This window comes from Aptenodytes forsteri, unplaced genomic scaffold (assembly GCF_000699145.1).
Source record: "Aptenodytes forsteri isolate BGI_AS27 unplaced genomic scaffold, ASM69914v1 Scaffold317, whole genome shotgun sequence".
In the NCBI taxonomy this organism is placed as follows: Eukaryota; Metazoa; Chordata; class Aves; order Sphenisciformes; family Spheniscidae; genus Aptenodytes; species Aptenodytes forsteri.
In genome coordinates, this window is record NW_008794415.1 from 690,860 (window position 1) to 716,627 (window position 25,768).

The 25,768-nt window shown below is 36.7% G+C and overlaps 1 protein-coding gene across 1 annotated transcript in view; it reads right to left on the minus strand.

Annotated features, from left to right (window-relative positions):
- Positions 1-5,212: 5,212 nt before the first annotated feature.
- The window catches only part of PRDM5 (PR/SET domain 5), a 95,129-nt gene continuing 74,573 nt past the window's right edge, over positions 5,213-25,768 (minus strand). Inside the window, exons 17-19 of the mRNA XM_019474656.1 lie at positions 25,431-25,516; positions 11,059-11,163; positions 5,213-5,599 (exon numbers count right to left, since the gene is read on the minus strand). Of these exons, the coding sequence (XP_019330201.1) occupies positions 5,435-5,599; positions 11,059-11,163; positions 25,431-25,516 (356 nt within the window). The 3' untranslated portion in view covers positions 5,213-5,434. The remainder of the gene's footprint in view (positions 5,600-11,058; positions 11,164-25,430; positions 25,517-25,768) is intronic.

Below are 25,768 nucleotides of genomic sequence, written 5' to 3' on the forward strand. Positions count from 1 at the left end.
AGTCCCAGGTTGAAACGTTCAATGGGTAATTTTCCAGGTCAAGGAAACTGTTTACCAGTGACAACTTTTCAGCTGTTACTGCGCATCCTTAAATTACTCCATCTGCTTGATGTGCCACACGATGTACAAGAGACAAAAATAAGCTGTCAGAATTCAAACGTGTTCAAGAATACAGCTTTACAGCTGTAACTGCTATCATATTCTGAGCTAACACTAGCCCAAAAAATCAAATAGGCAGATTTCAAATCTCACTGTGAAGGGTACCCCTATACTTTTGTGCAACGAGTATGTAACTGAACTTAAAACATTTTATTATAACCTGATCATACACTGACAACAGCACGCTGAGCTCCTCCACCTCTAAAAGTGATGCTTTAGAGGGACTATTATGCCATGTCTTTTAAACTGAAAAATTAAAATAAACTATAGTCAAGAGTCTTTGATGAATAACGGTATTGGTACATATTGACACAAATGCAGAGCATTAAAGGTTGCAATTTAAAACACAGACCAGAAACATATTCTTATAACAACATCACAAATTAACTCACAGAACATACAAATTGCTTTGACCACACAATGTCTGTACATTCAAATATAACGACATAAAACGCCCAGCACACATTAACTTACACTATTTCCTCCTTTGTCTGATTTCTAATTAGAACTTGCTAGTGTAAACTAAAGGATGCATCAAATCCTTCACAATCATATGAGACAAAACAGAATTATAAATATCCTTTGCACTTGTTAATGTTATCATATTAATGATTTGTATCAGCTTTTGGCCGTACATCTGATCAGAATGGAAAGCAAATGGAACAAGCAAGTTTGCTGCTGTTCCTAACAGTTCCTAAGAGTTCTCTCCAACGGGGGTTAACTATAATGGAAAAATAAAGAGAACAAATTGAATGTTACGATCTGCGGAGAATTATACAATGTGGGGGTGGGGGTGTGTGAAAATCACAGCCTTCTAAAATTTCAGTGACTACACATTATTTCAGGAATATCTCTAGCTTTTCATGTTATTCTGAATGGCACAACTTACCATGGAAGTGTCAGTATTTTAACTAACGATCAATTTTGTCAGTTTGTCATAGTAGACAGTAAAGCAAAACAAACATACAAACACACACACTAAAAAAAAAAAACAAAACAATTGCCTTTAAACCAACAGGTTTCAATTTCTCATTTCTCAAAATCAGCTGAAGGGAATGTCCTCTATCTTTTCCAAAGGCAATACCAAGTGGGAGACTGTCAATGGAAATTTTTACTCAAAGGAGAAGGGTTTGTTGGTTTGGGTTTTTTCTTTGGTTTTGTTTTTGTGGTTGTTGCTTTTAAGAAAGCTATGACCAAATAGAAATGTATTGCATAATGGTAAGTCTGCACTGCATATAAACTCAATTATACAGTTCACCACCACGAATTCAGTAATCTGAAACATATTACCTCCGACTGCGAGAAATTCAAGCACCTCATGGAAAGAACGGGGCAGTTCTTGCCGTGGAGACACCTGCAGCTGCCGAGCCAGGTGCTGGCTCTGTAGGAGCCCAGGCAGATCTGCAGCCGCTTTAGCCCACAAGGAAAGTTCCCGGAGGACACGATCGAAGAGTCATCACCTGGAGCCGGGCTTCAACCTCCTGCACCTACTTCTTGTGTTTCCCATGAAGGTCTTTCACTCGCACATTGATCCTGTCTATCCCTTGTTCTATTGAAGCCATTAACAAGATCAAAGCTTCAGTCAGTTAACTGCTGCTATTGATTACATACAGCATGATTAATCTTAATATGTATATTGTAATTTATCCAGCAATAATTAAAAACAAAAAAAGTACATTCTCCTCTTCATGTACTGACTTTCAGCAACTAGCTATTTTTCCTCAAATACAGTTATTAATCCTAAACATGTAACACAACTTTGCAGCAAAGATCTCTGGCAAAATCCCTATGTAAAACATGTAAAATATATTAAATTATCCATTTTTTTTCCCCCAAAAAGGATTTTCTTCTTTGTGCTTTAATAGCATTGTCCCTCAAAAACTGCTTAGAAAATCTTCACTTTTGAACTTCTTTCTTTTTTTGTTTTTTAGGGTTTTTTTCTTCTGCTGTTCTCTGTGACTTCTTTTGTACTGACCAAATGGAAGAAGGGAAAATATAAAGGAAGACAGATATAAAAAAAAAAAGTAATCTCAATTTTTCTATGACTAAATTCTTGATTTTACTGATGTCAAAAAGGCAAACAAATTAAAAAAAAAAGTCACCTTTGCAATGTTGTCCCACCCCAGACATGTCAAGAAAAGTACCCAACCTAATTCTCCTTGCAGATGATTAAGAACATATAGTTACAACCCCATCAGACATCTCAGTATATGGTACTGATTGATTTTGCTACCTGAACACTTAAATTATATTAATTTTTATAATAACTCTAGCAATAAGTTAAAGTTCTCTGGACTTAGATATATACTAGTCTGATAAACTCTGTAACAAAAGCTCTCCAAATAAGGAGAGGAAGTATTCTTTACTCAACTTTATAATGCCTGTTTCTACTACATTTGTCTTTATACGCATACAATATATTTGATTTATACGAACAAATGATTTGTATGGAACTGGCAAAGACTCCAAGTTTCACGTACCTCTGAGGAAACAAAAAGGGCATGAAGAAGACTTAGCATGCTTTTACACATAGGTGGTTGTCACAAACAAGTGTAATAGTCATGATTACGCTTCTCCTTCAAAATCTGCAGGAATCCTAAACAATTTAGAAACAAGTATATGCATTTCAACGGGCAAACTGAATGCAATAAAATAGTTAGAAACAATTAAGTATATGCATTTCAACGGGCAAACTGAATGCAATAAAATATTCAAGTATTACTGAATAATTATAATTCATGAAACATCAACCATGCAGTTTGCCTTCAAAACTAACACTGCAAAAAACTACTAAAAATATAAGAAAATAAGTTCTATATTTAATTAAAATTTAAAAGAGCATAAAGGTTATTACATAACACCATAGAAGTTAACAACATAACACAAAACTACATAACACATCCATGTAGTAATACACTTTTCTGTCACACACCACTGCAACACCTAAGTCACCTGTTCCACGCTGAACCGACACATTACAGAACAACATTATATGAAATTGGGTTCTCCACACGCAAGTCTTCTCCAGGATCCTCTTCACATGAATTTACATCAGTGTAACCGCTGTGGCCTATTCCATACAATTACATTACGGTCCGGACCATGTGTCTGTTGTTTTACTACGCTTTATTCTTTTTTCAATTCAGATCAGCCTAGGGGACACTGGATTCCGATTTCAAGTCTGCAGATACAGCTGAAGGTTACCCCTTTGCCTTGCAGGTGGCTCATTCAAGCCTAACTAGTCATATGTAATTTGAGCCCAGGACCTTTGAAATAAACGGGAAGACATCACTTTGAAGTTTTCTGTAATGCTGAAAACAGTAACAGTTCCTGCTTGTCCCTGATCAACTTTGTTAGAATTGCTAGCAGTAAGTGACCTGGTTTCGTTAAGAAAGGGAACCTGTAAACTTGAGTGTACAACTTCTTTGTAAATGGGAAGGACACCTGTAAACTTGTTAGTTTGTTGTCAAGGAGCATTATAGGCTTCCAAAAGAAAAGAAAGGAGGTTGAAGACAGTCTCATAACAGAACAGGAGGCTTCCTAGAAAAAACTAAGACCCTCTGATATAGGCCCTGTAATTGTAATTACCCCTATTAGTGGCATGCCTTCTTCAGCTTCTGAGAAAAACACAAAGTGTCTTCTGCTTATTTTCTGGAAAAAGTAATGGCTTTGGAAAAGATTACTACTGGGATCCAGTGCCGGGTGTCAAAACCAAACAGGTAATGTACAGATGTCCAGGCAGAAGAATGGGATCCAAACTATTAGTAGAGAAGGAAGGAAGTGTTAATCACTAAATATATCAACATCTTCTATTGCTAGCTATTTCCATCGCTAGCAATACTACTATTGCTATTTCTTTTTCGCTCTTCTGAGTAGAAAATCTACCATGTGATAAATAGATTTGAGTAGATTTGATTTATCTCTCTACCATGAGATAAAGAATTATGCTGTTCATTTCAGCATAATTGTCCCCGCTGTAGTTCAGAGAGAAGCTGAATTCTTTTCCCATGAAAACTAGAAGCAAGATGTCCCAATGCAAGTTCATTTTACAAAACATTGACCGGTCCAAAATGAATATGAACAGTTTACTGTTACTAATGACAGAGCCTTAACGTTAACTGCTGATAACTCAGGAATTTCACATGCAATCACCCTCTGAAGTTACAGTTTTACTGTCCTTGTAGATAAAAATTTCTTGGTTATCTAGCTCTGGTACAAGAGGGCCTGTGGGAACTCTTTTCAAGAGTTTTACTGCAGTAAACAATCTGATAACGTGAAGAATTTGATTGTTACTTAGATGTAAAGCAGTATTTTTGCCAGTGCTCCTTAACAGAATTAAGAAAACAAAGGTAGTTAAGTGGGATGAAGAAATCCAGGGCATCTGATTCAGCAGGAAGAAACACTCTGGGAACCAGCTGTTCACCAGGAAATCAAATACACTAGGCGACTGTAGCTGCTCAAGCCACTCTGTTAAGATGTCTCTTTCCACTTGCCTTGCCAGTCACAATGATGAGTATGAATATAGTACTTAAACTAAACTGCTCAAAGTTTTCACTTCAGTCTTGTTTCGCGTAACCAGAAGAAATACATCCTCCTCAATGTTCATACAGAAATACTTAACATGACAGATTTCCACAGTTTCTGTACCCATACATTTTGGCATCTCAAGAACCAATTCAAGTTAATGAGTTTCATCTAGTAATGAGAAAGCTGTAAATAAAATGAGACAAAATCATGTTACAACAAAATGCAGAATTAAGATCTGAATAAAATATGCCTGGATGCAATCAGCAGTCAATTAGAATGACAAATTCTACATGGTTTCAAATTAAAGAATTTTAATGGAGTCTTGAAGCTTAGATACAGAAAAACAGTTGCAGACAGCCAAGGGTTCAGTTCCAAATGTCCAGGATTTCCAGGTAACACTACCAATATCTAAGTTTCTAAGGCTGTAATTGAGAAGGTGAAGTCTGCTTAAAGCTTTTTTTTTTTGCTTTTCCTTTTTTTTTTTTTTTTTTAAATGAGTATAAAATTTTCCCAAAGTTCTTTTACCTTTAACTTTTTATTTTCAAGCTATGTTTTACTTCAGGTGAATGTCTGTCTTTGGTTTTTATCCTACTAGTACATTAAAAAAAAGTGGGAAAAATAACATGTGAACACGTTACAGTTGTTTCTCCTGACTATGCTTACTAGTCAGGTGAGAAGTCTGGAGTCTGTATGCATACAAATGGAGTACTTTGGAACGTGAGATCCATTCTTCTCACACACGCCATAATTAGCTGTCAGTTTCACCATGGACATTTTCCATGTGCACTTTGAGGTAGTCATTTCTTGTAAACTTCTTGTGGCAAAGCTGGCATTCTGCCATCGGTCGATTGGGGTTGTGAGTCAGCTTGTGTCGGATCAGCATTTTCTTCAGGCTGAAGGACAGATCACAAACCTAAGACAGAAGACAAAGACAAAAGAAGTCTTAAAACTTCAAGCATGTATAAAGCTCCTTATGTTACATCACTGAGGCCACAGCCACACATACCTGCAATATTAATAAATGAGCTGGTCTTTGGAAGAATAACTCCTTCAGAGAGCACCTTAAAGTTCATTACTCTGTCTGGTATCTTTCAATGTCGTACATTAACAGTGGTACCACAGGCACGGGGAGGGGGCAGAGAGGGAGGGAAGGGAAAAAAGACCCAATCTTCAAAATATCAACACACTGAAGTGTCCCAGTTACATTGTGTTTTGTTTTTTTCTAAAACCTATTATTCTATCCGGGATGCAGCAAAAATTATGACAAAACATCACAAGCCTCTGTCAATTTGACTTCGAATGAAGTTTTTCCTTCCTGACCTCCAGAATGACATCTGCAGATGCCTAAAAAATCAGTTCAAATTGCTTAGTTACAAGGAGGGAGGAGTGAGAAAAAAGAGGCTCTGAAGACTGCAAAAAAGGTTAATAATTATTATAGAAGAAACCTCATTGTTCCAGTCTTCCTCTGCCTGTCCAAGAAAACAGAAGACATCTGGCAAATGAAGGTGCAATTCCTTTGCTATATTATCTGGTGCACTGCTTCCCTTCCTCCACTGTACTCCAAGCAGTCCAGTTCATTCTGCCATTTGAACAAATGGATAGAGGGATGAGGGACTCTGCCATGCTAAAACCATCACTTCTTATAAAAATTCCTGTACTGAAGTCAAAATGAAAGGTTAAGAACAAGTTCAGCCAAGAGAAGTTAGAATGAAAAGTTAAGAATCTGTAGGCAAGACATCAATTCAATTGAAATCATGCAGTTATATTGTCACATTCACCTTCCATCCAGGTACATATCGTATGCATACATTTCCCAGGGGGGGAAAAAAAAAAAAAAAAAAAAAAAAGAAAGCATGCGCCTGATTTGACAAATGAAATAGGCAAGAGTCATATAATTAAATAAGAATGAACATCCATTGGCTTGCAATCTTAGAATTCCAGGTTCATTCCAGACAAAAATATCTTCCAGGCAGATGAAACTCAGGGAACCCAGCACAATCCCTCTTAAGGTAAATGAAGTTTTAAATTCATATTGGTATCAAACTAGTAATGAAAATGCTGAATAATTACTGACTCCTTTCGAAACCAAGACAGACAAATAGAGCTGACTATCCAAGTAGATAATCTTGACCTGCAGTACATGTATTTTATGCCAATTAGGGCAAAACCATACAATGACCATAAAAAGGGCAACCGCCAGAGGCAAGTTTTGTACCCAAAATAATTTTTGCCCAGACAAGAACACTATATGTGCTGTTGCAATGGAACATTTTTGAATTTATGACATGATGTAATACCGAGGACTTTTATACAGCAACTGTAACTCTCCCAACTTTTTTCCCTAAATGAATAATTACCTCTTTCAGACCCAAGCAACAGTCACCCTTTTGTTACGCGACAGTGAACGTCACTTACAGCATCCACTGGTCAGGTCTTAATATTGCTTTTGCCAAGTACCATTTTCTATTCCTCTTCCACAAAACACACAACTTGAACTCATAACATTTATCTAATCATAACCATCATGCTTGCTCACAAGTCTCAACATGTTAAAAGTATCATATACTTGTAAACACAACATGTTTCTTAGAAGCCAGGAAGCCGACCAAGGATATACACCCATACAAGATACAGATGTGTTCTGTGTATCTTACACACGCCTCTTCATTTTTAAAGTAAACATCTTATAACACAGTCTTACAGTATATTTTTTTCATTTATAATGCTCATGTAACAACTAGTATAATGTGTCCTGCTGTTCCTTCAAGGCTCTAGCATGTGCTACTACCTAACTTCTTCAGAAAGAACATGGAATGCACAGGATCATTACTTAAAGACGTGATACATCTTGTGCTGTGTTTATGCATAAATGTTTTTGGGGGTTTTTTAAGAGTTTGCTTCATATTTCAATTTTATAAGCAAGACTGACATTTTATAGATTTATAGCCATGCTTGCTAATCTGCATTTGAACTCTAATCAATCTCTTCAAAATGATCAAAGTTTTGATCGAGTAGGGAGGATGGAAAAGACTGACATTTGAAAGTAAGTGTAGGGTCAACTAAAGGCAGAGTGGAGGGAAATACTGTACTGGAAAGAAACCAGGACAGGCAGTACCTGACCTTGCTGCCCCCAAAGAATAATCTGTTGTCTCTGAGGCAACTGAAGTTCAAGTGGCCTTCCAGTAAAAAACAGGCTGGTCTTCAGAAGACAAAAATCTAATATACTAGGAAAACACATTTTGTATTTCCGTATTTCAGTTATTTTCACTTTCCTATGTGATATATACTAGAATTTTCACCTTAAAATGGGAATATTCAATTTCCACTACTATCAGTGGGATGTGAGAGCTCCGAGTCATTAAGTTCTGAAAATCTTTTGTTGACTGGTAAGACACAGAAATAGCCACGTAAGTAAACTGTAGCACCTTCATCAAACAGGGTACAAGGATTACTTTTACATGTAGCACAATCCTGTACTGTAACGTCTGTTCCATATGCCTGAGAGAGAGGAGAGTGAGAGAGGAAGAGAAAACATGGCTTTTAGTTCTGATTCTGGAAGAAAATTCTATTTAAAGCAAAAACGCAGCCTAAAAAATTGGTATGTAATAGTTTATATTGGGTGGGGAGAGGTGTATTGTCAAGTGAAGCCTATTCTTGAGCCCATAAAATACACCTTTTTTTTTTTCCCCCAATAGCCAAAAGTTTTTTCTTCAGTTCTTTGGCACTGAAGGCAATTCCTGTTTGTAAGTGCTAATGGTACTAAGAAACAAAGAAAATTCTGACAGCAAACGTTAATATGTTATTTAGAAGAACGAGCTGAATAGTTTCTATGACTGCTTCTAATGCCAGGTGGAAAACAAGACCAAAACCCTCAATAGTCTTAAGACTTTTGTATTTCAGTGTGGTTTCATGTATGATTCCATTTATGAATATGCTAATCGCTGAAAAAATAGCCTGTTTTTCACCTTTAAAAGGATTCTTAGTAGGTCTGGGCATTGGACTTACGGACTTTTCCAATTACTTTAATGAGTAAGGGCATGCCAATAGTATGCCTTCACCCCCTAAAACTTGCAATGGAAACGGGGAAAAAATAATCCAGAAAATAGTAACAAAAACGATTATGAACATGGGAAGCCGTCATGCAAAGTGTTGGAAAGAGAAACCACTTCAGAGAAGTTGACTAAGAAGGAACATGGCACATGTTCAGAAAGCAATGAATAGAATAGCTATTAACCCTTTCTGTTAATGAAAGAACTAAAAGACAGCTATTGAAATTCCATTGCAGTAACCTGACACACTCTCCCCTCCCCAAAATCTCTTTCCACAGTTAAGTATTTGTGGAAGTTGTTGCCATAAATTACCACTCTAGTCATTATAAGAAAAATAATGAGAACATCTACAGCTATCTTTAGCAGGATAAAAAATTGTAGGTGAGAATACTTGAGTGTAAAAAGCAATCTTTAGTATTGGGGAGCCAACAATAAATGTCTCCCATAGGTACATTTTCCTGTAACTGTCCACTACTGGTTTTCCTGTAACTTCGGCTGAAACATCTGGTAACATGCAATGTGCGAGACAGCTCTGGAGGAATGATCTGCTCTGGGTGACATTTACTATGTCCCCAGCATCTGCGGAAGTGGAGTCTAGATGAAACAAGGAGTAACTATAGAAAACAAAACTTTCAACACTCTCCAAGCGTGCATTAAGCAGCAGACCACGGTAGGCACCGGGGCAACTGAAGAGTGTATGAATGAATAGTAGAGGCAACTGCTGTTTATGTCCAAACCCCAAAAAGACAGCAATCTCTGCAGTGTGCAGCTGGCAAAAGGCTAGTGCTGAAGAATAATTTTGGTGAAACGTGGCAGTAATTTAAAGTATAAAAAACAGCTCCAGTAAATGAAGGTACTTAAAGATTCTCAGAGGAAGACTAGGACTAGACACAGATTACAGCTGATTCTAGAAATACTATGATTTGGGATAATCCAGCTCTATCTAATTAATGAGGAAAACTGAAGGAATAGTTGAAGCAGGAAAGTGTGTTTTCATACAGCTCCTATTTTCAATGAAGGAAAGAAAAAAGAATAAAATATAACCACCACCCCAAATTGGTCTGAAGAAGCACACTGTGAATCCAAGACCAGCAAAGCCTGGATCCACAGTGTGGGAAAAATTGCATTTACACTGCAAGCTAGCCAACAGCTGATAAACAGTATAGCAATCTGAAAAAGTTATTGACGGTGATTTGGAATTAGAGAAATCCTCAAGGTACTATCTAGAGCCAGGCTGAGATTATCCCAAAAGAATACAGCAAATCTCCTGACTTGTAGACATCAGCAAAACATTGTAGCTGAAGTTTTTCACTAAATTAATACATTTTATTCTCAATGAAATGTCACCCGATTATTTATTAAAAGCCAGATCAACTAACAGACCCTTGTGACTTTCATGCCAAGTGGTTATTCTAATTTTGCATCTAATTTTAGAAATTTGTGAACAAATTTACAATTGTTCAGGCTGAGCCATCTAGGATATAACTGAAAGCTGGCGGTTCCCTTGTGACTAGTTCATTAAGAGCTAGTATCACAAAACAAAGCACCTATGCTAATTCTATACCCTATTCTGATGCCCTTCTCTAAATCTTCGAGCAACAACTTAAATTCTGGCATTTGATAATTCTGAAAGACATTCTTTTCCAACAGTTTCTGCACATTCAGCCTCCCCACCTACCTTCCAAAAGCTGAGAGATACGTTGTATACAGGATGGGGTATGCTGAATGAAAGGTACTTGACAGTGATCTATGAACCGTAATATGATATGCTGCATTTCAGCGCTGCAAACATACACAGCATCCACGATTTCCTCATTGAACAATAAAAAAAAACCCAAACAACTATGAGCAGATGTTGAAAATATCAGACCAGTCTTCACTAAACAGAAATTGGAAATTCTGAATTCATATTCGTGTCATTCAACATCATCAGAAGCATTCGGATGCCCTGTAATGAATTAAATGCCTGTGTATGAATGCCTTTTCCTGTATAAGCTAATCTCCAACTATTAAACTGTCATACAATTTACACGGGAACCCAACCAGCATGACTTTGTAACTTGCAACATCCAAATTGCATTAATAATGGTGAAAATAACTCTTAAGGGATCCAAAACCATAAAACAAAACGGTGTGCAACGCTCTTGGCAACTGAAGAGGGTAAATAAAGTTCCCTGAATGGTCTTTCATTAGTTAGGCAATCAAAGACCGTATGAAGTGTAACTTTTATGCCACAGCCAATAGGTGCAAGACCGTAGCCTCACTGCAATTAAGTCCTGCTGCTGCACTGAAGTCAAGAAGACAAAGGGATAGGTCAACTCACATCACACTGAAACGGCTTCTCTCCGGTGTGGGTTCTCATGTGCTCATCTAGGCCTCGCTTTTGACTGAAAGCCTTGTTACACTCTGAACATTGGTACGGCTTTTCCTGTATGAAATGACAACAGTGAGTGAAAGTGAGTGAAAGTGAGTCAACACAGAGCCCAAGTCATTAAAGGAATGGAATTCCATGCTGGATGGTGCAAGTTTTATATTCTCTCTACGGGATTACAGTCAGTGAAAACAACAGAAAACAACTTTCGAATGATTAAGTGAAAGCTGGGAAAGCTGCGGCCTGACAGTTTCCACTTCAACACCCACTTATGAATTAATTATCTGTTCCAGTCTTTCAAACCCAGCCATTTTGGGAGTCTGTTTTTCGTAATGTGAAAGGTACAGAAACATAAAATTCCAATGTACTTTCCTTTATCCTCCACAAAAGCTTAAAGCATAAAGACAAGTAAGACGTCTATAAAAACCTCAGGTTTGTTAGCACATTTCCAAGCAGGGGAAGAGGTGAGGGGAGGAAGTGGCGGTACAAGGAAAGCTTGTGGTAGAGAAAAAACTTATTTTGAAAAGTGGTGACAGAAGGTTAATCACATATTCATTGCAGAATCTCAAAAGAAGTGCAGATGGCAACCAAGCCATCTGTATTTTTATTAGAACTATTGGTTAGCAGCTACTGTAATGCATGATGTTATGAAAGTTGCAAGCTCACTGACATCAAATAAATAATTCGAGATATGTATGGAAAACCACTTATATAAATATTTTCTTCTTTGAAGTTCTTCCTTAATATAGAAATTTTTATATAAGGTATAATTCCTCCTTTATTCCACTAAAGTTACAAAAGAACCATATGGAAAACAACATTTAAATAAATTAATTACTTGTAAAAGTTAGTATTATGGCACTGCACATTGCCTCACTAGAATTTTGATGCTCTAGAGGCACCTTTATTTTGAATCAAACAATTACACTTATTTCACTCTCGTCCTACTTTTTTCTGTGGTCCCTAATTCTGTATTGCTTAAGTTCTAAAGATAGGTATTTTAGGCAACGAAGTAAACATTTTTTACTAAATTAAATTGAAAACAAAGACCGAAAATCAAAAGGCAATAAAAATGCTAAGTCCATGAATTAACAAATAATAGGCAGTAATCTTAACGGTCTTTTGGGAAAGAATGTGGGATCCAAGGATAAGTGAGAAGGAACAACTCAGGTTAGGTGTTGAAGCTACAAAGTGAAAAAATTCTTTAGTTATTGAATTCCTATTCTGAGTACGTAGGGGACAATCAGGTCTCCATATATTGCTGAATCCTGCCAGGATAAACCGTACAAGTAATACAATGGACTATAAATCAGTGTTGTTCTGGGTAAGTCCCAAGCTCGCTCTTTAGGGCGGCTCTTTGCAGGTACAGAGATCTCAGCAGGGGTGAAGACTGGGTTCTTCATTTTGCTCTAGTTGCGATGGACTACCCTCCCATAAGGTTTCCGACAAAAGGCAGCATCACAGACAGAAACATCTCAACTTTTAGCGGCAGGAATCCTCTAGCTCACCAAAACCAGGTCATAAGCTGTGTACATAGGGAAAAGCATTTCTCCAGCAATTTCAATTTCAGATATGAGTAAATCATGACATAAATAAAGTACATTTCAGTATGATGCAAGACAAATCTTTCTACTGACACAGGCTGAGTACACAGTTCCCAGCTGCATACAGTCAAACTGGCCTAAAGGGAAGCCGCTAATGAGCTTTTCTGTGCAAGATTCTCCTTACACATGTTTATCATCTTTGTGTTTCTTCATCATTATCTGAATTTTGTAGTTTCCATCATTCTTCAGTACAGAGTAAAACATAACAAATTGCCTAAAAAAGATCTGAGCCGATCGTAAAAATAACCATCATTCTAGTACAGAGTAAAACATAACAAATTGCCTAAAAAAGATCTGAGCCGATCTTAAAAATAAAAAAATAAATAAATAAATAAAAATCACCATCTAGACCAAAAACTTCATGTCATGGGGAATTTTGCTAGACTGACTAAAGACTTCATGGAGCAGGTCTGTAATTTTTAAGGAAATGTACGAATAAGCCATATGAAAAGCAGGTTTCTGCAACACCCCCTTAATTGGTTTTGCATTGTGCTTAACATAAACCATATTTTCTGTGAGTTCTCTGAAAATAGCCTTTCTCTGTGTAGGTTGTTCTACAGAAAGTGCAAAGTAAAGTATATGATGTGTACATCTTAAACACCTATGACAACATTCATTATTGCAAACTGTACCAGGTGTACTTGCTCCCTTTTTATCATCTTGTTCTTCAGGTATCTGAAGAGTTAACTTGATTATGACTATCTTACTCATTTCAGAGTTAAATGGACTTCAGGATTCCATTTTGGAGAAAGAGCCATTCTAAACTCTGGGAAGCTGAAGTCACAAACCTGGGCTGTAATATCTTCCCCAAGGTTATGTTTGGCTATTTGTATTATTCTCTATGTCAAAAAAAAAGGGTACATCTAATCATCCCCTTGGCATTTGTATTCAAATTCACATATGTAGTGCATGAAATGCATCCAAAGCTGTCTTTGATCTAATTTTAGATTCCTTACATCTGTATATTCCAGTGACTTCAGCAGACACAATTCTGATTCACCCAGCCCCCTCTCCCCTCTCTCCGCTAAGCTAAGCTGCCCTTCATTCACAGTTGTGTCCATTTCAGTAAAATCAGTAGTGTTGTCCAGAGCAAAACTTGGCCCTAAGTTTCTCTCCAGAAAAAAAAGACTTTGTCAGTTTCGAAGACCACTTCATTCTCAGAGACTCATTTCTTCAAAACAAAACATTCTGTGCTTTTTGTTTTCTCTCTCCCCCTTGTTCCCCTCATATCAAATTTCCATTGCACAATGCTTGGAGAAGGCAACATTTGTAACATGGAAAAGATGATGTTGGCTTGGCATAACCACCACTGCTCTAAACGTGAACAGAAAAAAAAAAAAATAGATAAAAACCACAGCAAGAAGTCTGAAAGAAAGCTAATGCCACCACAAAAGGACAACAGGGACCAAGGATGAGATTAGAAGGAAGTTGGACAAAGTTAAAACATCAAGCAAAGGGAAAAACCTGCTAACTGTCAACAAAACGGGAGGTCATTGGGAAGATCATCTAAGTCTGACTTCAGAGGAGTTAGCAACTGCTAGTACTATAAATCTACCCTCTGTTCAAAAAGCATCTGCCAGGCCATGACTATGGTGGCAGCAAAGCCAAAGGATTACATGTGTTTTCTTTTATTGATGATATAAATGAGGAAGGGAGCAGGGAGAGTGAGAGAGACAGGATGCAGCTGATACTGCAGTGATTTAATATTACATTTTTAAGTATACCAGGCATAAATAGAAATATGTAGATCAGGATTTACAACCTTCCTGCCTCTAAACAAAGAAAGGCCGAGGAGAGCCCAAATGGGACCTGGTATTCTGGAAGGTGCTTCGCTCTAAGACTGGTATGCTAACTTAGAAGCTCCCATCTCTCACGATTTTCACTTCACTACGTTGAAACTGAGAGGAATCCAACATTTTAACAACTATGACAAATAAAACAGTGCCTGCAATACACACTTCATCTGTCTGTGGATAGCTGAATCATAAATTACTACCTTGGATTCTATGCAAATTGTGCTTTGCATTAGAAAGACATCAGAACACGACAAATTCTCAAGGCCATTTGACACCACCTTTAACAGATTGATAGAACATGTGTACAGAGTATCCTGCAACCATGGCAGATGGAAATACTTAAATGCAGAACATTTGAACTGCTAACTGCTGCTGTAGTTGACTGTATCTCCCTTAAGAAACAGAAATACATTATGTATATTAGCTTAGCACTAGTGCATGTGGTTGTTTCTGTAAACCTGGTAAAATTGATTCCACAGGTAAAACATGAATGACTTTGGTAGGAGTATCTCCAAATAACTTCTTAAAACTGAATTTAGAACTATTACGTGAGCTCAACAGCAAGAAGAACATAATCTAGACACTACTATATCCAAAGAAATCATAGCTCAAGATTCAAATAAATAAGAGTTAAGAACAGTTCTAGTAACTCTTTCCAAGGTGGCAGGAGCAAGTTAAAACTGGGCTGAACCCACACTCAGGAGACCTTATTCTTTACTTTTTTGGTTAAAGTAACTTCCTACAATGATTCCAGATTTATACTACTCAGAAAGTGAACTTGTTGACTACAGAAATGTTACTCAATATGTTACTCAACTTTTTAACACCTACGTTTTAATTGACATACAGAATATACTTTAAATCCCAGAGCTATCTAGGATCTAATCCCTCTTATGCTCATTTTTTTAATATCCTACTGAATTCAGCAGATTTACTTCTGTTTTACTTCAGAGTTTCACATATTGCACAATTCTCCTTGTAGACCATGTTCATACATCTAAGCACACTTTAGAATTACTAGCATCTTGGGGTAAGACATACTGACCATGTTAAGTTTCACACGACTATCAACTTGCTGGATCTGCATTTTCTACATGCTGAAAACTGAACATTCAGAGAAGTTCAGAGAAGCAAGGAAAAGCATATCAGAACTTATATTACGTGTAAACATTTAAACATAATATTATATTACATGTAAACATTTATACTTGTGAGATGAGTGTGAAAATTGCCAGACATGAATAATGGTGATGATACAGGACAAAAAAAAAAAAAAATCTTTTTTCTTCTCTGGAGACATATGAAATTGAGATCTGTATAACAGACAGTCTGGAGGCAAATATGACCTATTTTGGAAAAATGAACAGTAAGGCCCAGTACACACATGAAGATTCTTGGTAAAACCTGAATAAGCCTGAAAAGATCTCAACCTAAACTCCTTGGGAAACAGTGGGTATGGAACTTTCCTGTTGTGACAATAAATCTCGCCCAAAAAACACAGAGCTAAAGAAAAATATCAGCTTGTGTTTTCAATAGCAAAATATTTTTAAATACGTAGGTCATCCTTTAGTTCACCTAATTTTTTTTCTTCTTGTTTTTAATTGCTTTCATTATTCTGAAACAAAGAGCTTTCCTTTGCTCCCAAAGATTAAGTCTTATAATGCCTACACATGAGATGCAGATACAGTAACACTATCTGCTTTCAAACCTTACGTGGAGAATTTGAAAATATTTGTATTACTCTTAATAAATATCATTGGCTGCTACATGTATCTGCATTATGTATCATTGGGCTACATATATCTGCATTATCACTTGAACACAGGGTTAGTAAAAAAATTGTTTTGAAAAAAACAGCAAGAATGGAAAAACGCAGCCTAGAATGAACAAACATGACCAGCTAGACAACATTAAAAGATACTAGTCAGGCTTGCAGCTACCAAGAGCTGACCTCTCAAACAGAATCCTCGAAATCCTATAGCTTTGCCAACCTGAAAAATGCAGAAAAGATAGCGGTGTTATCTGCTTACAAACCAGGAGGACAGTGACAAATACAGACTTCAAGAAGCATTATCTAAAAGGTACCTCAGGCATTGAGGGAATGAGGTTAAGTTTAAGACACCTGCATATTTCACATAAACCCTTTGCTTTGTGTGTTTTAAACCTTTTCCTAATACCAGTAACACTTTGTTTCAATTATTACTAATTAATAATGTTGATGTGGCCCTCAAACCACACTCAGGAGCTCTTCAGCCAGTTGTACATGGCATGTATCAAAGATGGTGACCAGAACAGGTATCTTCCTATCAAAAACCCCACCTGAATGTAAACTGAAGGTTCAGGGCTACAACAGCCTGAAAAGCATGATCTCAGGGGCCTGGAAAAGAGTCCAACCAGAGGCAGCCTAACACGGGGTTCATGATGCATACCCATAAGCAACCCACAACCTACCTTGCGGCCTCGCTAACAGCAAACTTCTACCAAAAATTATACAGAACAGCGATGCACGAGTAACAGAAGTCCTAGAGAATCAGACGGATCTTTCTGCTTGATCTAGAAACACCCCCCAGATAGTGTCAGACCATGCTGAGGGCCAGGCCAAGCGAGTCGTTCTTTACAAGAAAACCTGTTAGACAGCAGCTGTGGTAATAGACCTTTGAGCCTCAGCAAATTCCAGTGTCAATGCACAGTTTTTTTCCTACATTTAAGAAGAGTGATGGGTAGTTTCACTATCAATGAAGTGGTGACATGCAATGTATTGCTCAATTCTTTCAAAAAGACCAGCTTTCATCTTAATCGAAGGGCTGGGAATTGAGGTACAGTGCAGTAAGACAGACAGTAAAGTGCCTACTGAAACAAGGGTTGCTTATGTAGCTGATGTTTAGTTACATTTCAGCCCTAAAAAAAAAGGCTAAGCTGATTAACGTCAGGAAAAAAACATCGGTGATACTTTCTGCTAGGTCATCACCACTAGCAACACATCCCCCGTTGAGAAGAGAGGCTAAGTCACTTAAGATCACAGATGGTGCGAGTTAATGGAGTCCAGTTTTGTATTTAGTGTGAAAAATGCGCAAGAACAAGATGCTCTCTTAGTAACTGGAAGGTGTTTGGAAGTTAGAGCAAGTGGCTCACCCACAGACAGAGGCCTACTTAAACTATCAGATTTACATTAAATTACTAAAGTAATGTTGACACAGGAAGACAAAGGCTGATGAGAATTTCCAACTCTACAGAAGTAGTAGGGATTTGAATCTTATAATGATTAAAACTCAATAAACAATCACTTTACAAGTACACATTTTCTCACTTGAGAAGTAAAATCCTTTAAAAAATATTTCCAATAACTAAAGCAGGCACAGAAACTTTCCTGTTGAAACAATGGTGAAAGGATTTTGGCCAATTTAAACAAAAAAGTCACTTTTACTAGAAGTGACTGATGTTTTTGTTAGAAAAGTTAATTCAGTTTTGGGGGCTTTGGAAAAAAAAATAATCTGGAATTCTTGCAATAAAATTTGTAATGAGAATAAAAACATGCATCTTCACTGAAATGCCTGCCAGAAGAAAAAAGGTATATTTCTTCAAAAGCCCTAGTATATGCAATTAGTTGGACTTTGCTATACCATTATCTTCCCGTTTTCCACAGTAGTTCTGCCTATTTGCTACCTACAATCTGTAAAGTTTTACTTTGTTTTTTTTAAACCGCTGAAGTAATTTCTGCCCCTAAGATTCAATGAAGGAGGGTTTATTTAATCAGCCATGATGAAAATTCAATAGAAGTTGATCTCCTCTTGGAAGAAGAACAGTATCAATATAAAAAACCCCACATTTTCACTCTTGAGGAAAAGATGATCGTCAGTCAACATTACATAAAAAAAGAGTGTGAAAATATAGGTGCAGTGGGATTCAAACCTTCCATATTCTGTATACAAACACAGATTCCACAGGCAAGGAAACCACAGCACTGGCAAAGTCATCATCCTCAGACAGATGTTTGGGAACTCACTCATGTCTCACCAATAGGGAAATACAGAGAAAATCTAATATTGAAAAAAATTCAAAAGTGAATCAACACCTCATATTATTTCATTACACACTGTCATGTGCATAGACTATATTTAGTACCCAATGTAATTTTTTTTATTTTTTGGCAATAGCATGGTATGCTGTTTCTAGAACACATGACCTTTTTTAAAACGTTAAGTCCAAAAATTTCCTGGGAAATACAGAACAAGTGAAACTATTTCATAATTGTCAATATTATTCTTCCATTTTATTTTTTTTTTTATTATTTTATTTTAATATTCTTTTGGGTTAAAAAAAGACTAGAGGGGGTTGTGTAAAGTTCAAAATGAGTGCCTTGGAAAGACTATTTAAACTCAGGACCTGGATGAGGACAGTTTTCTTCTTGTACTGTCCCAGCAGCAGGCTGAAACACTGACTTGAAGAGAAAACCTCGACAGGAGACTACCTAGCTTCCATACTTATCGTGACTTATACCTATTCCCATGACATTCATAAATAAAACTCAAAATTAACTCAAGGTGGGCTAACTCTCTCACATACTGTCAGGCCTTTAATCCTTAGCTTCTAAGGATATCTTTACACTGAAGTCACTTACATGACTTCAGCCCATGCAGACACATTCATAAAAGCTTCAGACTAGTACTCTCCTCCACCACTAACAAACTAACTGTGAGATTAAGGAGTTCAAGAGTTGACTTCAATACATATACAATACTCAGGCCACTAGATCACACCAATCCTTGCAATTTTGAGGCTACACCGCTAACAGTATCCAAGCTGCCCAGCTTCAAACGGACAAGAAAGAAGACAAAGCTTCCTAAACAGTACTGTGAGTACTGACAGCTTAAGTGTCCAGAAGCTACATAACATCAACTGCAATCTATTGACCAGTTCCATGCAACATATGTATATATATGTATGTATATACATATATATATTAAAAAAATATATACACACTGGCCAAGCACTTCAAGTGTAGACAAGTAAAGTTAGTTGCAGAGTTACAAAAATCTGCTTATCACTTAATTTGCTCTACGTCTTACAGTATAATCTCTGAACATCAGGTGTTTTTTTAAACATACTTAAAGATTAATGCATTTTTAATTAGTAGGCACTTATGCATGAAACAAAGAAATGTACCTACTAATACACTGTAATTTCTCTAATTTTTAAATATTACTTCAGAAACGTACAATTTGAGCATTACAGCCAGCAGCCTTCCAACCACCAGAAATCAGATTTTTAAACAAGCTATAAAAATTACATGTATCTGTTATACCTTCAAAGTATAAATATGAAATATTCAAACCAAGTGATGAAAAAGCATTTGCAAATGGCTTCTACTCTTTCTGTTTTCCATCACTGCCATGTATTTAACTGAAAGAAACTGTAATAAAACTACCATTTTCAGAAGTAATGAAAACATCAATTTGACATGACAATAACACTGGGCACCTATCAATGATCATATTTCCAAACATTAACAATTATATTGCAGTAACATACAATAATTTCTCTACATGTTTAAGCTCAAACTATGTAATATTATGTCAGGCACTGAATAAAGCCTTAGGAAAGAGCTGAAGTTTAGCGCACTGTGAAGGTTGGAAGTATGCATGTATTTCCTCATATATTTCCTCAAAGCTGATATGGTCTGTAAATTCATTTCAAGAACTTCAATGAGTTCCTCATTTATGTTTTCTTAGGCTGTTATATTTCTTCTTCTTAAGGAAAAAAAAAAAAACCAAAAACCAAACCATAAACCAAACACACCTACTTTCATAGAAACAAATCAGTACTCAGGTGACATTTTAATATTAGGTGGTTGGTATTTTTTTCTCCTTACATTGTCAGTAGGGGTTTTGGCTTACCTTCTCTGTTTACTCCAGAGTTTGAGCTGACACCTGTGGCCACCCAGGCTGTACTCAGTTTAGCAGCTGCCAGACCTTAATCAACTTTCTACAACGATTTTTCCAGCAGCCCTCCCTGATCCACAGGATCAGGTTTGGCATTTAATCCCACTGGTAAAATATATCTAGATTTAATCTCTACAATGACATTTTCCTTGTTGAATGTCATATTATTACTTTTAAGCTACTTCACAATTTTTCTGGCCAAAAGACCAGACTCTTTTTTTTTCCAAGATATTTACAAGAATAGCCCTTGAGGAAGGGTGCTATGATTATGTTAATTTCCACATTGCTAGGCTTAGCTGATACAAAAATACCTTCTGGATTTATACATCCTGTTATTTATTCTTTGACTAATTTGCATGCAAGAATAAATTTAAAAATAAAATTATGTGTAGGAAAGGGTAAGAAAAGAAATAGCCAACATCCTTACAATCTTTTGAAAAGTCAACACATCAGATGCCTGAAGAGAGAAATTTCAAGTGTGACTTCCTCGCTCTTCTTGTTCTTAGAACTGACAAAAATAAACATTGGCAAACACACTACATTTTTTGTTTCCTAATCTTTAGTTTTGTCTTTGTTTAAATAGCCTAGGATCACAGAACAAGTTATAGTGAATTAGTATCGTGCTGAGGAGTTTCAAGCTATTTCTACACAGGTATAATCTTTCTTCACTGGAAAAGTTCTTACATAGTACAGTTAGAATACATCTCCTTTAGTGTTTATATTCAGATCAGGTGTGTGCTTTTGAAGCACACTTCCCAAATGTCCCCCGTTACTGTGCTTTGGTGCACACTTCCAAAATGTTTTGGACTGCATGACCTGGATTCCTTTTGGAAGAAATTAAACCAGAAGGTTTAATGCATTCCAGAGAGTGCTATTGTGCATTCAGTCCATAGGACCAGACTACACATAATCTGCAGTAAAATCCTTGAAACACATACAAGATAAACATCAGGTCCTCAGCACCAACTGTTTCACTTTACATACCTACTCCTGCATTGCACTACTTGTTAACATACACAGTCTCTGATTTCCAGAATGAAGAATTGACCACGACTACCCTGAGCACCAGAGAGGTGCTGTACAATGTGACTGCGTGCATTCACTTCAAAGACGACTTACACGTGAATAGCTCAAAATTTTCAGTTCAACTTATATTGCTCTTGGTTAAAGATCTGAAATGCTCAAAGCTAGAAATTTAACTATCAGTACTACAAACAAACATGTTAGGCTATCAACCTCGTACAGTAAAACCATCTTAATATCCATAACTCTTAATCAACTCTACAAAACGGAGTAAAGAGAGAATCTGACTAAATGAGCAAGAGTACTGGAGAAATCCCACCTTTTTCTCCAGCAAGTAGCATGAACCTACTTGAGAATGAAATGGTAGGAAAGAGGAAAAGAGAGAACACCTCAGGCAGTAACGACAGACCTGCCTGGTCTTAAAGTACGCGGCAGAAGCTGTCAAGAGTTCTGCCTCTCAGACAGCGCACAGATTTCAGCTTTGCTAGCATCCCTGTGTTCAGAGAAACCTCGAGGCAGGTGATCTTGATATTACAAAACTATTATCTAACCTACATACTAAACAGCTGTTTTCTCTACTAAAAGGGGTTGGTTGGTTTGTTTCCTGGATAATATTCTTCTAGATTTTTTTTTTCTCTCAACACACTACTGACTTAAAAATCATGCATAAACACCACCAAACACACAAGGATCAACCACTACATTCCTGACAGGTACCAACCTACTACAAACATTAAATAAATCTTCATATTCTTGCCAAGCACACAAGTGCTCTTGTAAATAATGGCCTCTTCTCAGTTTACCTCTCAGTATTTTCTCTCTCCCTCTTCCTCCTTACTCCTTCCAAATACCCAAACTCCCTTCACCACTCTGTTCTCTTTCACTTACGTCTGAATCACACCACCTAAAATACATATTTATTCCCCTATACCTGTACTAATATTTACTTATCTGAACAATTAAACTACAGCTTATTATCCTACAGTACTGCATGGATAATGTTCTGCAGAAGAACAGACTCAGCGTATCCACTCCTTCGGACTTTAAAATCAGGGAAAGTTCATAATGAGCTTTGCTTTCTGTTCTATTGTTTTTATTAATACTACTTGTCAACTTTTTTTTTCCTCCTAAGACTAAAATTTTTAGCTATCCAGTTCTATTTAGGTATTGAATAAGATGTTGAAGTGTGAGGAAGAGGGAAACTTGGGAGAAGCAAGGTTATAGTAACAGACTTCAGTTTTCAAAATAAGCTAGTAATGTTAATGTTATCAACATTGATTCTTATTACCTCGAAGTAAGAAATATTTATTTGGGGATAAATGAATATATAATGCCATTCATATACGAATGAGCTTCACTGTGAAGCTTCGTAATAGGAGTAGCATATAAACAGCGTAACAGCAAAAAGAATCAAAACCCCAAACCAAGGTCTAAAAACGCCATGTTGTGCCTGCATATTTTAGTCCTCTAGTATAACTGTAAAGATTCCCAGTAGTCTGCTTAGTACACTCACACACACAAAAAGAAAACCCTGAAAATATGACCTGTTCAGATCTAGATGATCATGACATCTCAAGTATATGGAAACACTCGTATCACATTTGGTGTGAACTGAGTTCATTATTTCTGTAAAAATGGTATTTTCACTACATGATACATTTTCTGAGACATTTTAAATCAAATTTTATTGCGTTCTTAGTGCAATACAAAGTCTAATTATGACGTCCACATATATTAAAAAGAAATCTCCACTCTGTAAAATCTATTTTCCTAACTCTTCCCTTTCCTATTAGCTAAATAACAAACACTGGTTGAATTGTTCTTCTGTCATTCATAAGCAGTGTTCGAATTATTTTCTTTTTCCTCCTGTTTCAACATTAATCTGAAGTCCTCAGTTTGTCTTTCAGTCCAATTTTATAGAAGCATTTTGGAGCCAGCCTGCAAATTTCAACGTTGTTTTTCTGGGGGTTTTTTTTGCTTACATGTAAGAGAGGCAAAATATGATGACGTATAGGAATATACGTAAGCAACAAGTTACGTAGAAGAGGTAGTAGCAAGCAGCCAAACAACAATAAAATAGCAAATTCTCTACTAAGGTGCATAATTATGTTTCAGAGCATAGCTAAGAGCAAGAAACACCCCAAGAAAGTACACTCAGCTAAAGAGCAACTGTAAGTTTTCCATTCAGTGCAGTTAAAAATCTCTACTTCAAAATGACTTTTTTTTTTTTTAATTGTTAACATAATATATCCGAGTGCTTTATTACCTGCACTGTGCGGGTAATCAGGACTGATGTATACAACTATCAAAAAAATACACAATTATCAAGAAAAAATGCACAGCTTTTCTCCACTGAAGTACTGCATTTTCTAAGACTGTAGGGTACGCAATCCTGCTGTAAATAACTGCTATCAGTTAACTTACAGCTTTTAAGCAATGAAAATAACGTTTGTAAAGTTCTCTTACCTCACTCACGAGCATGCATTTTGGAAGAAATCATCACTTGGTATAAATCACTATAGTCAACAGAGAGAGATCATTACAGGCTCTAAAGGCCTATTCTCATTCTTTTTTTCTCTATTTTTTTTTCTACGGAGGCTGAGGGGTTTGTTGTTTTTACTCAAACTGTATGACAAATCAAGAAAAAATTAGAATTGGCACTATTTCAGAGCTGGTCTTGTTTACCATTCTTCCCACTCACAGCCATGTAGAACATATATGGTAATGAAATTTCTCCTGGTGCAAAAACAGTAATATGGGACAGTAACAACAGAAAAGATTTTATAGCACTTCTTGAAGTGATTTAACAGCTGTAAAGAAGGAGAAACAACTAACAACATGGGACTAGACTGCTCCCAGTGAACCACCAGGAAGCATTGCACAAACTACTAGTAACTTCTAAAGTAAAGTTTGGGGCACACGAGCTAAAACTTTATCTAGGACCTCCAGTTAATACCCTCAAGACCTAGGTAGAATGGCAGAAAATTGAACAAACAGTTTTGATCTTATCTTTACTCATTTAGAAAGTTAGCCTGTGCGCAGATTTGCATATGGAGACTACTAACTTAACTATCACCCTCCCTATTTCCTAATAGAACTTTCTTGGTTTGGCCTCAAGGCTGCCTTGACTTCTGTAAGCAGTAACAGATCCCAAGGGATTACTAGAAAAGCTACAGTTTACTTCTAACTTTTTGTTTGCTTTCTGATGGTGGATGGGGAGGCCAGAGGCAGGTAGTATATGGAATGCTAGACCAGTTTAACTTCACCTGGAGATCTCCCTTTACTAAGGGAATTCACATCTGGCTGTTTGAAGACAGCTCTCCATCTCTTTGCTGGCTGAGTGGGGCCAAGATCTCACCTTTGTCCTCTAATAAATATACATACGTGACAAGACTTCTCCCTAAAACAGGGAACCTTTGTGCTAACTGAGACTCAAGGTTCAAAAATAATCTTGGAGACATCTGCAACTTGCCTTTTATTTTGCTTTCAGTTAAATAAAGTCTTTTTGCAAATTAATATTTGTCATCAGTTAGTAAAGTACAGTCTCTACAAAAACTCAGTGACTGGATTTTAAGGAGACAGTAAGAATCAAAGCACTGGATATTGAAGTTTCAAGAACAGTGAAGCCTTTACAGAATTGTTTACTCAGTAAACAATCACAAACGTTAATTTATATCTATAAATAACCACAGGTTAAAGGAAGACATTAGTACTGCTATTATATCAACATATAAGAAATTGAACACAGAAAAAATAGAAGGTCAGTAAGGGAGTCATAATTAGAATTTAACAGTTAATGACAAATCTTTGCCTCCTACTTTGACAAGTATAAAATATCTTGGTTGGTATAGCCTAATCTCTACACAAACAGTAATTATTTACTTTTTGCCACACGCAGTTCTTAAGACAATCCTCAAGTATCCATAAAAACTAAGCTACGCTTACCGTTGTGTGGGACTTACCCTAGTGTGAGTGCGAATATGCATCTTCAATCCATCATTCTTGCTGAAAGCTTTGTCACAGTAAGGACACTGGTAAGGACGCTCACCTGAAAACAAGAAAAGCATTAGAATCCATAAATATGGCCTCAGCATATGAAGGCCTTGCAGCATGGTTATTTGTCAAACAGAAATACTTCTTTTTTCTGGCCTTTTCTTTACACTCAGTTCAAAAAAAGAAGATATCTAAGCATTAGGAAAATTACAAATAAAGGTCCACCTGAGCAGGATGCAGGACTACATCAAAATACTACTCTCTGCTGCTTGGTTTTGTTCCAGCAATGTATCACACAGAGAGCCTT